The sequence below is a fragment of the Rousettus aegyptiacus genome, unplaced genomic scaffold (assembly GCF_014176215.1).
Source record: "Rousettus aegyptiacus isolate mRouAeg1 unplaced genomic scaffold, mRouAeg1.p scaffold_m13_p_6, whole genome shotgun sequence".
Taxonomy (NCBI): Eukaryota; Metazoa; Chordata; class Mammalia; order Chiroptera; family Pteropodidae; genus Rousettus; species Rousettus aegyptiacus.
This window is the reverse complement of record NW_023416309.1, coordinates 33,756,056-33,769,914: the sequence shown is the minus strand read 5'-3', so window position 1 is coordinate 33,769,914 and position 13,859 is coordinate 33,756,056. Positions and strand designations below refer to the sequence as shown.

At 39.0% G+C, this 13,859-nt stretch overlaps 1 protein-coding gene across 1 annotated transcript; it reads left to right on the top strand.

Moving 5' to 3' along the window:
• Positions 1-2,374: 2,374 nt before the first annotated feature.
• On the top strand, positions 2,375-3,686 carry FGFBP3 (fibroblast growth factor binding protein 3). Its single transcript, XM_016151307.2, has 2 exons — positions 2,375-2,487; positions 2,830-3,686. Exon 2 carries the CDS (start codon positions 2,919-2,921, stop codon positions 3,684-3,686), a length of 768 nt encoding a protein of 255 aa, XP_016006793.2. The 5' UTR covers positions 2,375-2,487; positions 2,830-2,918.
• Positions 3,687-13,859: the final 10,173 nt, after the last annotated feature.

Here is a 13,859-nt window from a genome sequence, read left to right as displayed (position 1 = left end):
ATAGACATTTCTACAAAGAAGATATACAAATGACCAATAAGCACACCAAAAGATGCTGAGGAATACTAATCATTAGAGAAAAGCAAATTAAAACCACTTCGCACTCATAAAGATGGCTATTATGAAAACAATCAAACAAATAAACACACACTAAATAACAAGAATTGGCAAGGATATGGAGAAACTGGAACCCTTGTGCACTGTTGGTGAGAATGTAAAATGGTACAGCCACTATAGGAAACAGTATGGAGTTTCCTCAAAAAGTTAGAAACAAAATTACCATATGATCCAGTAATTCCATGTCTGGGGGTATATCCAAAAGAATTAAAAGCAAGAACTCAAACAGATATTTGTTTACCCATGTTCGTAGCAGCATTATTCACAATAGCCTAAAGGTAAAAGCAACACAAGAGCCCACTGACAAATAAATGGGTAAGCAAAATGTGGTACATACATATAGTGGAATGTTATTCAGTCTTGAAAGTCAGGAAATCCTGGCATATGCTACACCATGGATGAACCTTGAAAACATTATGCTAAGTGAAATAAGCCACTCACAAAAGGACAATTACTATATTATTTTATTTATATGAGGAACCTAGAGTAGTCACATTCATAGAGATAGAAAGTAGAACGATGATCGCCAGGAGCTAGAGGGAAGGAGGAATAAGGGGTTATTGTTTAATGTGTACATTTTGTTTTGGAATATGATAAATGTTCTGGAGATGAATGATGGTGATAGTTACACAACAGTATGAATGTATTTAAAGCCATCGAACCGTACACTCCAAAATGATTAAAATGGTAAATTTTATGTTATGTATATTTTACCACAATTTATAAAAAGTAGCTTCTGGTAGAAGTTACCTGCCTCTGACACAGCACGGCACATCTGTGTGTCTTAACTTTTTCCTCTGGGAATAATGTTTCGGACAGAAGGCATGGTCTCTGGAATATATGACTTTTCAGATAATAAACGTTTTCATTGTAATTAGTACAGAATGTCACAAGATGTCACTCTTTATCTGAGAAACTATTTCAATTTGGTTTGAGTAGCTGATACCAATAAGTAATGCCAGAACAACAGACAAACACGGTTTTAGGGCTTTACTCATACAAACATGGTTTTGGGGGAAAGAGATTTTCATCTCAAAATGTATTAAGAAGTTACTCTTGTTTATGAAACTTATGTTAATATTTGTTAATTTCATAGGTACTAATTGTATTTCACTATATATCAAATAGGTGTAATTAAGACATAACTAACTTTGCAATTGATTGTAATGACTCAAAGCTGAAATATAAAGGTCATTGATCAGTGAAAGTCAGGTAGCTTTGTAGCTTTCTCACTCAATGATGGCAAGTTATTTAATCTCTCTTATTTTACCAGAGAGGTAAAAGAATTCTTTTCTTAGGTTAATATATACTACAATATATTTAACATGTGCTAATTCTTATTTGAATATTTTTTCTAATTTAAAATATTTTGGTTTCTATAGCAGTAATTAAATTATAACTGTTCAAATACAACACTAATGTGAGTTCAGCAATAGAAAATACTGTCCACAAGAAGACATTAGGAAATATAATGAGACTTTTTGACATCTTGGGGAAATATTTTAGGAAAATATTTCCATGTGTAAAACAATTATAGTCAGAAGTATAAACTCTCAAAAATTTTAAAATTGCATTTATTACTGAGAACATTTTAAAAAGATGATGGAATATCTTCCAGTATATTTTAACTTTGCTTATGTATATGAACATATGAACTACAAGATTCAAGGACATGTTAGTCTTAAAGATTATACCATTTGAACTGGTAATATTACCTTGCAGTTACAATCCAAATAAGTTATTTTTTAAAAAACTTCTAATATTTGTAAGAAGTCTATAAGTGATTTATAATACTTAAAAATAATCAAAAGCCTGAATATTCATCTGTGAGTGAACTGCTGAACACTATGGTATATGAATGAACTAGACTATATTTCATTAGTAGTAACAGTTATTAAATCAAGTTATTAGGATAAGACTTTTGGAAATGATGGGCGAAAACAGAATTCAGAATAACATGAAAAACAGTGTAAATAGTGCCTGGTTTAGAATATTGGCAGTTGTTTTGTTTCATTTTATTTTGTTTAACTATTAGAACTTAGATCTTTCTGATTACTTTTTACGTTCAGATGTAAGAGGAAAGAAAAGAATGACTTGTTAAAATTCGCGTGATTATTTTAAACATGAAAGCTAAATACAAGCTTTTTACTTCGTGCGTGTGCGTGTGTGTGTGTGTGTGTGTGTGCGCGCGCGCGCCCCGGTGGTGGGAAATCTCCCAGTGTGAAAGAAGTCTGGGAGGGGCATAGTCGGGGAGGCCCCTTCTGTCCCATTGATAACACGTTCTTTCACTGGGAGCTGGCTAACAGACTAACCTCTCCTCCAGTCATTCCCTTTACCTCAATAAGGCTCCGCCACCTCTGCTGTAACTTGGTAAGTTCAAAGTGCAGAAGTGCGCGTTTCCAAGAAATGATCTGGAATGATTTTAAGAATAGCATATTGGAAGGTGGGGAAGGGAGGGAGTGGAGGTGGTAATTGTCAGCCATTGCTTTGCTTTTGTATTTGCACGGGGTTTCAAAACGATTTAAAAATGATTATTTAGACAGTAGGCGATTTTCTCCAGGGAGAACTTTATCAGAGGGGCCCGTCGCAGACTGGGCTGCCCACTGGAAACCAGCGCCCAGAAAGTCTGGGAAAAGGAATTCGCAGGTGTAAGTGCTGGGGCCAAGGGCGACGTACGGGTCAGTCAGTAGCAGTCTCTGCTTCTGTCTTCAGGTCCGAGGGATGCTGCTTTCCTGGCCCTACCGCCACTGAAGTACCCTGTGAGCCCGGAAGAGCCGACCTGAGCGAAGACACCGCGGGCCATGAGTCCTCTAAGGCTGCGAGCGTCGCTCTCGCTGCTGCTGCTGGGTGGCTGCCTCCTCGCGGCCGCCGGGAGGGACAAGGGGGTGGGAGGCAGCGCGGCAGAGTCGGCCTGGGGTCACACGGGCGGGTCCTCGGGCCGCTTCGTTAGCCCGGAGCGCCACACATGCAGCTGGCAGCTCTTGCTGCCCGTCCCAGGGCAAGTGGCGGGCAGCGAGCTGGCGCTGCTGTGCCAGGGTCCAGACGGGGCGCGCCAGCAATGCGCCTACCGCGGCGAGCCAGAGCGCTGCGCCGCCTACGCCGCCCGCGGCTCGCACTACTGGAAGCAGGTGTTGGGCAGTCTGCGCAAGAAGCGGCGACCCTGCCAGGATCCTGCGCCGCTCAAAGCCCGCCTGTGCGCGGGCAAGAAGGGCCACCGCGCAGAGTTGCGCCTGGTGCCCCATGCGTTCTCACCCGCAGGCCCCACTGCAGCAGGCTACCTCCAGGATCTCAAGCCTAGGGCCAGGAGCTGGGGGCAGCCCCAGGAGCCCGCAATCCGCCCCGCAGCAAGGGTCCCGCCTCCCCCGAGCTCACCGCCCAAAGGAAAGCCCTCTAAGAAGAAGACTAAAGGGGGCAAGAGGAAGGCAACCTCGGCCTCAGTCGAGGAGCGACCCCTCGGGACCAGGCCAGATCCCGACGGGCTGGACGAAAACACTAAGCTCACGGAGACCTACTGTGCTGAGAAGTGGCACTCCCTCTGCAACTTCTTTGTCAATTTCTGGAATGGCTGAGGCTGCCGGCCTGGGGTGGGATGTGGGGGGGGGGGGTGGGTATGAGGGGGTCTGAGCAGCCCCAGAGGGAAAGCGAAGGGCATCTTAGGCCTAGAGATACCAGATAGAGAGCGGGGAGTCGTCCAGCTTCTAGAATGGGGGTGAGGGAGTGGAGTTTGAGATGAAAGTGTAAGGGGTACGGAGAACCTCTGAGACAGCAGAGAAATTAAAAAATTAAAGAGTCTCAACTCTAAGAGCAGGAGAAATAGTGGAAACAGAAGTAGGCATACGTTAAACATGTAAAAACCATAGGCTGGGGAAGAGATGGGTACAGTGAGAGGCTGAAAGTTAAGGGGGAGAAAGTGACTAGGGTGATGTGAATTTTGTGCAGGAAGCAGGATACATTTATATTAACATGTAATCACGAACAATTGATAGTTTGAGCCAAGCTGAGCTCTTTAGTGTCTTCTCACCTAATCAGCTGACAAGATCACTAACTTCTTTTCTTTCTGAATTAGTATGAATATGGATATTGCTTGGTATTCTAGATGACCTCTACAGGAACAGAAGCCAAAATTGGTCAAAATTGACTCTAGTGAAAATATTTTCAGGACGGTTGTCCTTAAATTCTTTTAGCAGTCTACTTTTAAACAGCGATGCCTAATGTTCTGCAACTTTCCCACCAACCTTCTAAATTCAGAAGTTAATTGTAGAAGTCAATTGCTCCAGTAGGTTTTAAAAAACAATTCTTTTTATAGTTGATTATATTTTTAAAACTAGCTAAACTGTAAGTATGTATCCCAAAGTCATTTGGACCATTATGGAAGTTGTATTTCTTTTTCATGTAATTAATTGTCAACATTATATTTCAAATAAGATGTAATGATAGACTTTGCAGATGTTAGGGGCTCAATAAAGTTGTATGGGTAGATTTAAAGAACTGGCAAGGCAATGGAAATTCTGACTACATTTGATCTAGTTCCAAGTATACCTAGAAATAAGTTCCTAAACATGTTTCAGATTGAGAAAAGATGAGAAAGAAGCCTGTGTAAGAGTCACAAACTGGCAAAACCTGGGTTCTCTCACAGTTCTGTTTAGCCTGCACATGGTTCTTTTACTTTTCCTCTCTTCCTCCCGCTCTCTCAAGTTGGATTTGTTGCCAGTGTTTAAAAATTAGACGACTTTACAGAAACATTTAGATTTCTGAATTGTCTTGAAAAATCAGATCTAGCATTATTGGCCCCACTTTCCTGCATGGCAACAGTTGGCTGACACTGAGTATTGGCTGCCCTGTTTAGATTTGCCATGTTTTCTAGAGTTCTCCACTGTTCCTATGCATCTTACCAATCAACTTTATTCATTCATGTTATAGGCCTGAGCCACTGAGACATTTAAGCCACTGCCTGATATAAAATTTTTGCCTTTTGACTGAACTTCTGTTCTTCTCACCTCCTCCCCTTTAAAATTGTGATAATTGCAACAATCTTACAGATACCGAATATCTCTTAACTTTTTTCTCCTTGCTCATCCTCTAGGAAATGCAAACTATCTTTTACCAATTTTGTACATTCTTGTATTTATACAATTGGTAAAAACATTCAGATGGCACACAGTTTCAGGCCAGGTTTATGAGGTTACATTCTGAGTAACACTGACGATTAGATAAAAATCATTTTGGCTGAGGAATGGAAGCTCAGAGTAGCTGCAAATTACTCCCTAAAGATAGAAACCAATGCACACTCTCCCCAAAAATGTTGGCAAAAATTTAGGTGTCATCAGAAAAGGATATCGGAAATGAAACAGCACTGTCTAGAACCATAGCTAGAATGATAGTTTTAACTCTCTATACGAGATGACTGCCAATTCCTTCCTGTGTACCCTTTGTTAGTCTGATAAACTTACTTCTATGGAAGAAAGAAAGGCCAAACTCTGTAGGCCAAAGAACACAGTGTAGCTTGCTACTTCTCTGCTCCTTTACTCTTTAAGAACACCTAATCCAGAACTCTGTCTCAAACACAGAATACAAACTGAAAGGGGTCAATTGTTTATAGTGGAAGGTAAATCGACAGATCCTACCATCAGCTTCCAGAGTGACTTTGGTTAAATTCCAGAGTCTCTGATATGTATATTGAGGAAAGTTGGGCTTGGTTAAATCTGAAGTCTCCAAGACACACTTCTAGCATTCTAAAATCCTATACAAATTTTTGCATAGAGATGATAACATGTGAAAATTACCAAATACTGTGTGTAGAGTACTACATGTTATAACCCAAGAAAGTTCATGGAGTTAGAAAGATTCAGAGAAAAACAACTGAAATGGCCAGAGAAATAGACAAGGCTTCAGTATGTGGAAAATCTAGAAAGATTTGGAAAGCTAGGCTAGAAAGACAAACCTGCAGGTAGAAGAAGACAGGATCAAAATCTCTAAAATAATGAGGAGGATGGACATGGGGGACATGAGGATTTTCCCCTGCAGGTGCCATTAGGAGTGAGGGGAAAGTTGCCAGGGCACATCCAGGTTAACCATCAGAGCTGGGATTGCAGGGGCATAAAAAGTAGCAAGTCATTCATAGCTCAGTCTACGGGAGACAGAGAATTTATTAAAAGCATTGGACTATATTATTCTGGTTGTACTTCCCAAGTTATTAAGCACAGAGCTGACAGGGAAAAGTGGAACAGTGCGTTTCACACTGTTTGCCTTTCTGAATTTATCTCAATGGGCAACATCTTTCCAACCTTCAAAGTCTTTTAGCCTCTCTCTTTTTCATTTTGCCCTACACACCACCAACATATCAATCCTTCTAAAACAATGCTTTCATCCAATGACTCAGCTTACAATTTTAAATAAACAGAGGATCAGTAACACTGCTGCAGGAAGCTATATTGGAGGCAAAATTACAATCAGTAATAATAATCCTGTCTTTATTTAAAAGTTTGATTTTTTTGTTCATCATGGATTGTTTGGCATTAATTTTAATTTAAAAAATATATTGCATAAAAACATTATTTATTCTGATTGCTGAGGTTGTTGGTATTCCCTTATATTTCGTACACTAGGCAAGAGCTTCGCTCCTCTCACTTGCCTCTTCTACTCCTGGCCCTAGGAGACAGTCTTATGATGTGGACAAGCACCGATTTTGGGGTTAGGTGTGGCTTGTTTGAACACTAGTTCTGCCTGCCACTAACTCTGGCTTACTTTGAAAAGGTTGCTTAATCTCTCCATGTTTCTCTCTTTCTCTTGTTAAATAAGAATAATTGCCAACTTCCAGGGTTACCATGAAGAATAAATTATATGACATATTGAATAATACTGCCCAGCACCACATGATATTTAGAATATAATAGGTAACCAATTAATATTACCTCTCCTTCCCTTGCAGAATAGTAAATTTAAAAAAAAAAAAAGTAGTTTAATTAAACAATAAACACATAGTTTTTGATGCTGTGCCAAATGCCCTGGATCTCTTTGGTGCTAAGGAAGGGTGTAAGGATGAGGGGAACCTTGACATAATTCCAGCCTTCAACAAGCTGGAATATAGGATTACACCATGAAACCATTAGAAAACAACAATGATGTTAGGTTTCGACATGTAAGAGATTAGCAAAATGAAAGGTGAGTATAGGTTTGGTTATCTGGGAAGCCTATCTTGGAGATGTTAGCTTGAGGTTGCTATAACTCAAGAAACAGGTGTGGAAGAGAAAATAGATGATGTAAACTTAAAATTCCTGGGCCAAGCCCCACTCTGCCTCTAAGTCTAATTCTGGGCACCTCACAAAATTTTCTATGCCTCAATACGGCATAAAGAAAAAATATTTACTCTACTGCTGAAGGCTCCAGGAAACAAGCACTCTCAGGTAACAGTGATGGGAGCATAACTTGGTATGTTTCAGGATTAGAAACATACCTCTGGTTTCTTAATTATAAACTGCCAGTTATTTACCCAAATCTAATCTCCATTTCTTCTTGGGTGCATGCCACCCAGTCAGAGATATTTTCTAGCTTTTCTTGCAGATCAGATGACTACATTTTTGTCAGTGATGTGTGCAGCTTCAACTTGAATACATTTTTTTTTATTGTCTTGGACTTCTTCTCCTTTTCCCTTTTGGGAGATGAAACGTAGATGTCCTATGTAGGACATCTAGTAGAAGAATGCAATATCCTAGGGGACGACAGCACGACAAGATGGAAGGAACCTAGGCCCCTGAATAAACTTGTGGAAAAATGCCTCACTGTTTTATGTAGGCCAAACTTTTTTACATGAGGGGAAAATAAAATATACAGTCAATCTTCATTATTTGTGGGTTCCGTATTTCTGACTTCACTAAAATTTATTTGTCACTTTGAAATCAATACTCATGGCACCTTTTCAGTCATCTGTGGACACTTGCATACACAAAGTGGTGAAAAATTTGAGTCGTCCAACAAGCATATTCCTAGCCGAGGGCTAACAAGGCAATGCTCCATCTTCTTGTTTCAGCTCTTTAATGTAAACAAGCTTCTTTTTTATGGTATGTATAGTTCCATGTTTCGTAACATTGCTGTGCTTTGTTGGTAGTTTCTCAGTTTAAAATGGCTCTCAAATACAGTGCTGAAGTGCTGTCTAGTTAGTGTTCCTAAGTGTTCCTAAGGAAGGCTGTGATGTGCCTTAAAGAGAAAATACATATGTTAGATAAACTTTATTCAGGCATGAGTTATAATGCTGTTGGCCATGAGTTCGATGTTAATGAATCAGCAATATAGATTAAATGAGGTATCTTGAAACAGAAATACACATAAAACAAGGTTATGTGTGGACCAGTTGATGAGAATTCTGTGGCCAGAGGCTTGCAGAAACCCAATCCTGTATTCCCCCTAAGAGCAATAGTTTAATATTTGCTAATTCTGTGTTCACATCAACTTTATAGGACATAACTACTGCAAATAAGGAGAATCGATTGTATTTCTTATTTAAACCCTTGTAGTCTGAGATTAACCTTTACCTTAGCTAATACAACATTCTAGTGCAGTTTCTACTAGTTGGAAACACTGCATAGATTGGTCCTAAGATATCCATTATATCATCAATGTTCCTATAGGAAACAAATGACACACTCAATAAGAGTAACAGAAGAGTGTAATTAAGGAACTACTTATAAAAGTGTGGAGTAAGGGACTATACTTAGTTGAATAGTGTCAAAAATTTCATAATTGAATTGACAAAAATATATGTTAAACACCATTTTGTCTCCTGTACAGGTAAGGAAACAGATATGGTAAGTGAAGAATATATTAACAGTGCAGTCCAACTGACAACGAATATTTTGGAACCAAGTGTATGTACCTGCTTAACTGAACTGTTGAGGACTGGACCAGGGGACAAGTTCATGACACATAGCATGAATATGACACTTGTAACCTCTTTCTTTGCTGCTCAGCTCTGGGCAGACTATAGCATATTTCCCCTTCAAGGGCAAAGAGAAATATAGAAATTTTGAAGTTACAAAGATGATAATATTTTTGAGGAAAGGTATATCTAAGTGAGTCCTTTAAGAATTGAATGGCAAGACTTACTGAGGGAAATGCCTATAAATGATGAAAACAGAAAGTGCAGGAATAGGTAGGGCATCTCTGAGTCCCACATGGGGAGACTGAGAGGAAGGAGGAGTGGATAGGTAGGGCCTTAACTCTGGGTAGCTCTGAAGAAACCTCGGCTAGGCTGGTGGGGAGCCCCAGCTCAGACTGGAGAAATCCCACATTGGACAGGAATGGCCTGCTTCTAACTCCCTTGCAGGCATAGTCATTGGCTTGGAGTGACCCACGAAGACCATGCTCTTGGTGTGAACACTGGGGTGGATTCTGAAGGTGCTGCTGCTGGATACTGTCAGCTAACTACACCACTCATAGTGGGTTCTCACTTTTTAGGGAGACTCGAACAGTATACTCCATGGTTGCCACAGACATTTAATGAAAGACTAACATTCCAGTTGGGTTGAGGCATAATTTAGGTCTTTTTCCTTCCACCACCACAAAAATATATTATAGATAAAAGCTACTAAGAGTTTAGGTGATGGAGATCAACATGTATGGGTTCAAATCCTGGTGTTACCACTAACCAGCTGTGTGATCTTGGATAATTTTCTTCATCTCTCAGAGCCTCAGTCTTATATAAAAAGGAGGAAAATAGTAGTAATTTCCCCATGGGACTGTTGGGAGGATTAAATGAGTTGTTCATGTAAAGCTCAGTGCCTGGCACATTGTAGACATTCAATAAATATATCCTTGGAATTCCCATTTCCTTTAGTATACCAGTGCAGGCATCTAAAGAGAACTTTCGTTCTTATAGGGCACTTACACAAAATGGTGATAAGTAACTCTCCATCTCAGCTGGGAAAAGCAGAAAAAAGAAATAAGCAAGAAATGTATAATTGTAGAAAAAAAGAATTATCTGATGATGAGAAGAGTACACAGTGCTCTCCTCCTTAACATGTATGTGAGATCTCCTTCAATGAGGACAATTTGAAAGGAGATGAAAATGTTTCTAGTCTTGGAGATTTGGGGACCACAGCTAATCTCCCAGGTCCATGGCTTTCTTACAACTTCAAAGAGCAACTCTCCTCACTTCTTTACCAATGCCTACAGCTGTAGGGCTTTGATGAATTTACCCCTAGTTTGTCCCTCCTGTGACCTCTGTCTTATCACATTCAAACTCTTCACTATTTCAATTTTTAAAAGCAGGCATAAAAGCAGACCGAAGCCCTCCTCTCATTTTTAAAGCAAGAAGGCTGCTTCAGTCATATTAAAAGTATTGGGATGTCATCATATATAAACAGCAAATAGAAAAGATGATGGAAGATGCTATTAATAATAGCAACATGAGGTAAAATACCTAAGAATAAACTCAATAAGAAATATGCAAGAGCTATACGAATACAGAAATACTTCTGAGGGTAGATAAGAAAGACCTGAATAAATGAAAACATGTATGGATATTGTTATTATTATTATTAGATAAGAAGCCTTAACATTTAAAAATTTTCAACCTATGTATTTAATAATCTATACATTTAAACATGATTATGATAAAACTACCAGCAGGGTTCTGAAGTATGAGAACTAGGCAAACTGATTCTAAGTTATAAAGAAAAAATAAAATGAATTTGAGGGCTAGAGGGATGCAGGATTGTATGTTTCAGAGAGAGAGAAGAAGAAAGGATGTTTTTATTAAGAGTAGAGCTTGAAATGGCTAAATACAGAATCTCCCAAAGGACAATTGGCAGCATAGTGCAAGGTCATGTAAATGATGTGAGGGGACTGTTTCTAGGTAACCACGGGGACTCTCCATGAAAGGCTAGAAGCTTCTGAGCCCATCGGTTGACAGTTGCCTCCTTTGAGCTGGGTGGTCATGTGACTATGGTGGGACTGAAGACCCTAAACCTTTGATCCATATGTTCTTTTGTTTCCATGCACAACGATCACAATGAGAAGGATTCTTCTCCAACTAGAGACAGATATGGCCCTTGTGCATTGATTTTAAGATGTGGGGAGAGAGGTTAAGGGAAGACAGTGTGGAACTCCCAGGAGGGTGAGATGTCATAGTTTGTGTTTAACCATGTATAAGTATTCCTTGCCAGTGCCCTGGGATGAAATATTTACCAGCAGTTAGAGGCAGTTATTTCGTCACCTCTTTTCTTATCCCTTCTTATTACTGCCCAAGGCTTAGGGGTGCTCTCAATTAAATTAAAAAAAAAAGAAAGAAAGAAAAGAAGACGCAAAGCAAAACAAAATAACACACACAACAGAACACACACACACACAGACACACACACGCACACGACTGGAGTATTTTGAAAACTTACCAGCAGCAGTGTGCCTAGAGGAAAGAAGATGTTTATGACGGTCATATCCCTAATTCCTTAGCTCACACCAGAAGGATTCTTCCCTAAATCGAGACAGAGATATGGCCCTTGTGCATTGATTTTAAGATGTGGGGAGAGAGGTGGGTATACAACCAGTGGGTATGCAACCAATATCTTTAGGTGAGTTTGAATGTTCCTGCAAAGCCCAGTTAAAATCCACAACATAAACAAACCTTCAGGGAAATCTGGAGGGTAAAACCACTTTGAGTAACTATGAATGGCTGGCACCTACAGTGTTATAAAAACTTTGAGTGAGTCACCCAGAATGAAGGAGGACCTCAGTGTAGGATGACAGCATGTGTGCAAAAAAGCAAGTAGCCTGCTTGAGGAAGGCTGGGCGCAGATTGAAGGCTGGAGAGCCAAAGTTATTTGCAAACGGGATAATTAGACTCATGGGACAAGCTGTAGGGTATAAGAGGGGAGGGGCCGGAAGGGGCCAGCAGGGGTATTTGGCTGCAGCATCAAGTTCCTAGCAGTCTTAAAAGGAAACCACTGCCTAGTGGTAGGTTTGTTCAAAATAGCATAGGAAGCCTTCTTTTTAAAAAGCCATGCAGGTCATTTGCCATTAAAAAAATAACAACAATTATTGTTTAATGTCTAAATGAACTTGAATTTTTTAAATATTTTAGAAAACAATTTAGACATGCCTGGTATGTTATTTTGGTAATGCAATTTTACAAAATCCAGTATCAGTAACATAAAAGTGCCTTCCTTTATCATTTTATTGTTTATATCAAAGGTTGCCATTAAATCCTAATTGAATTTCATAGACTTCTTGGTACTTGCTGAACATTGAAAGTGAGAGCTCAGATCAGGGTGAGAGGATATTTTATGAGATCTGTGAGTCTGTGTTGGTGGCCTGTTCCCAAGTCTGAACTCTGCACATGGCAGGGGAATAATTGCTGCCAATTAACCTCCTGGGCCTAACAGTTAGTGCAGATCAAAGTCATCCTTACTTTGTGTGTATTGCTCTAACTTGCAGTCAAACCCCCCAGGAAATTGTGCCAGGTGTCCAGAGACGGGTGGGCTGCGCTAAACTGAGGAGGACATCTCAAAGAGGTCTGTCCCACTAGTCTTTTTGGAAACCCAAGAGGGAGAAGGCGAGACACCACGGGAAAGCCATGGAGGTAAAGGATTTGTTCTCAGAACTATGGAAATAGGGATGAGCAGTACTCAGGTTATTTGGGCAGAGACATCATATCACACCAAATAGTAGTTGCCTCTTTAGATTCTCCTCCAACGTTTGCAAAGCCTGGGGCAAGAATTCCAATGTAGGGAAGTTCACGTATCATCTATCTAAATATTAAATAATCATAACTCATGCTAAGAAACATAGTCTATCTATCTTGACTATGCTTTCAAACAACAAAAATTTAAATATATACATATGAAAACTATGATTTTTATATACGTGGGAGTTGATAAAATAACAAAGACAATGAAATTTAAAAATTATGATGTATATCTAATGTTACGTTGATGAGCCAGTGAATTTTGGATGAGTAATAATGATATATGTAATTCAAAAGTTATTATATATTTATACCTGTCTTCATTTCAGCAACATTGCCAATTATGCTGTTTGTATTATAACTGCATGATTTATGCTCTATTGCTAGAAATGCCAAATTAGATAACAATTTTTGAGTCATTATAGTTCTTAGATTTTTTTTTCAATTTCACTTTTGAGATACTTCACTCTGGAGATAGAGTAGCTACTGGATTTGTCAATAAATTTCTTAGATTCAGAAATGAACCCTAAATTTTACAGATCGCATTCAAACATTGTATTAGAATTGCATATGATAAATTAACATTATTGCAGAAAAAATTATTTAGTTATAAAATATTTTAATTTCAATATAGAAATTGTTATCACTTATATTGCGATATTTCATTTCTTAAAATAATATCTAGAACCATACAATATTTCTTAAGTTCTTTTTTCAAAGTCTCCCATTCAAATTTCTCCTCAGTTGAGATTATACTTTATTCCAATAAGGGCCAGAAAATAGATTTTATTGAAATTAGTTTAGGATTACTTATGAACAAATCTTTTCCTTCGAAATCTCCAACTCATATGACATCTAAATAATGTTCCCAAGTGAAATCCTTGCTCCCTAGAGAATTATATCACATATTTGTTTTAAAGCCTTTATCAATAAAAACTCTTCGATAATGGTTCTTATCATTTGTATTTGCTTTCTAATTTGAAAAGCATTTTCCTGTATGTCCTCTTATCTATCTCATGAGATGACATTTTTTGAGTGAGGGAACAGGTTCAGAAACATTCAGCGA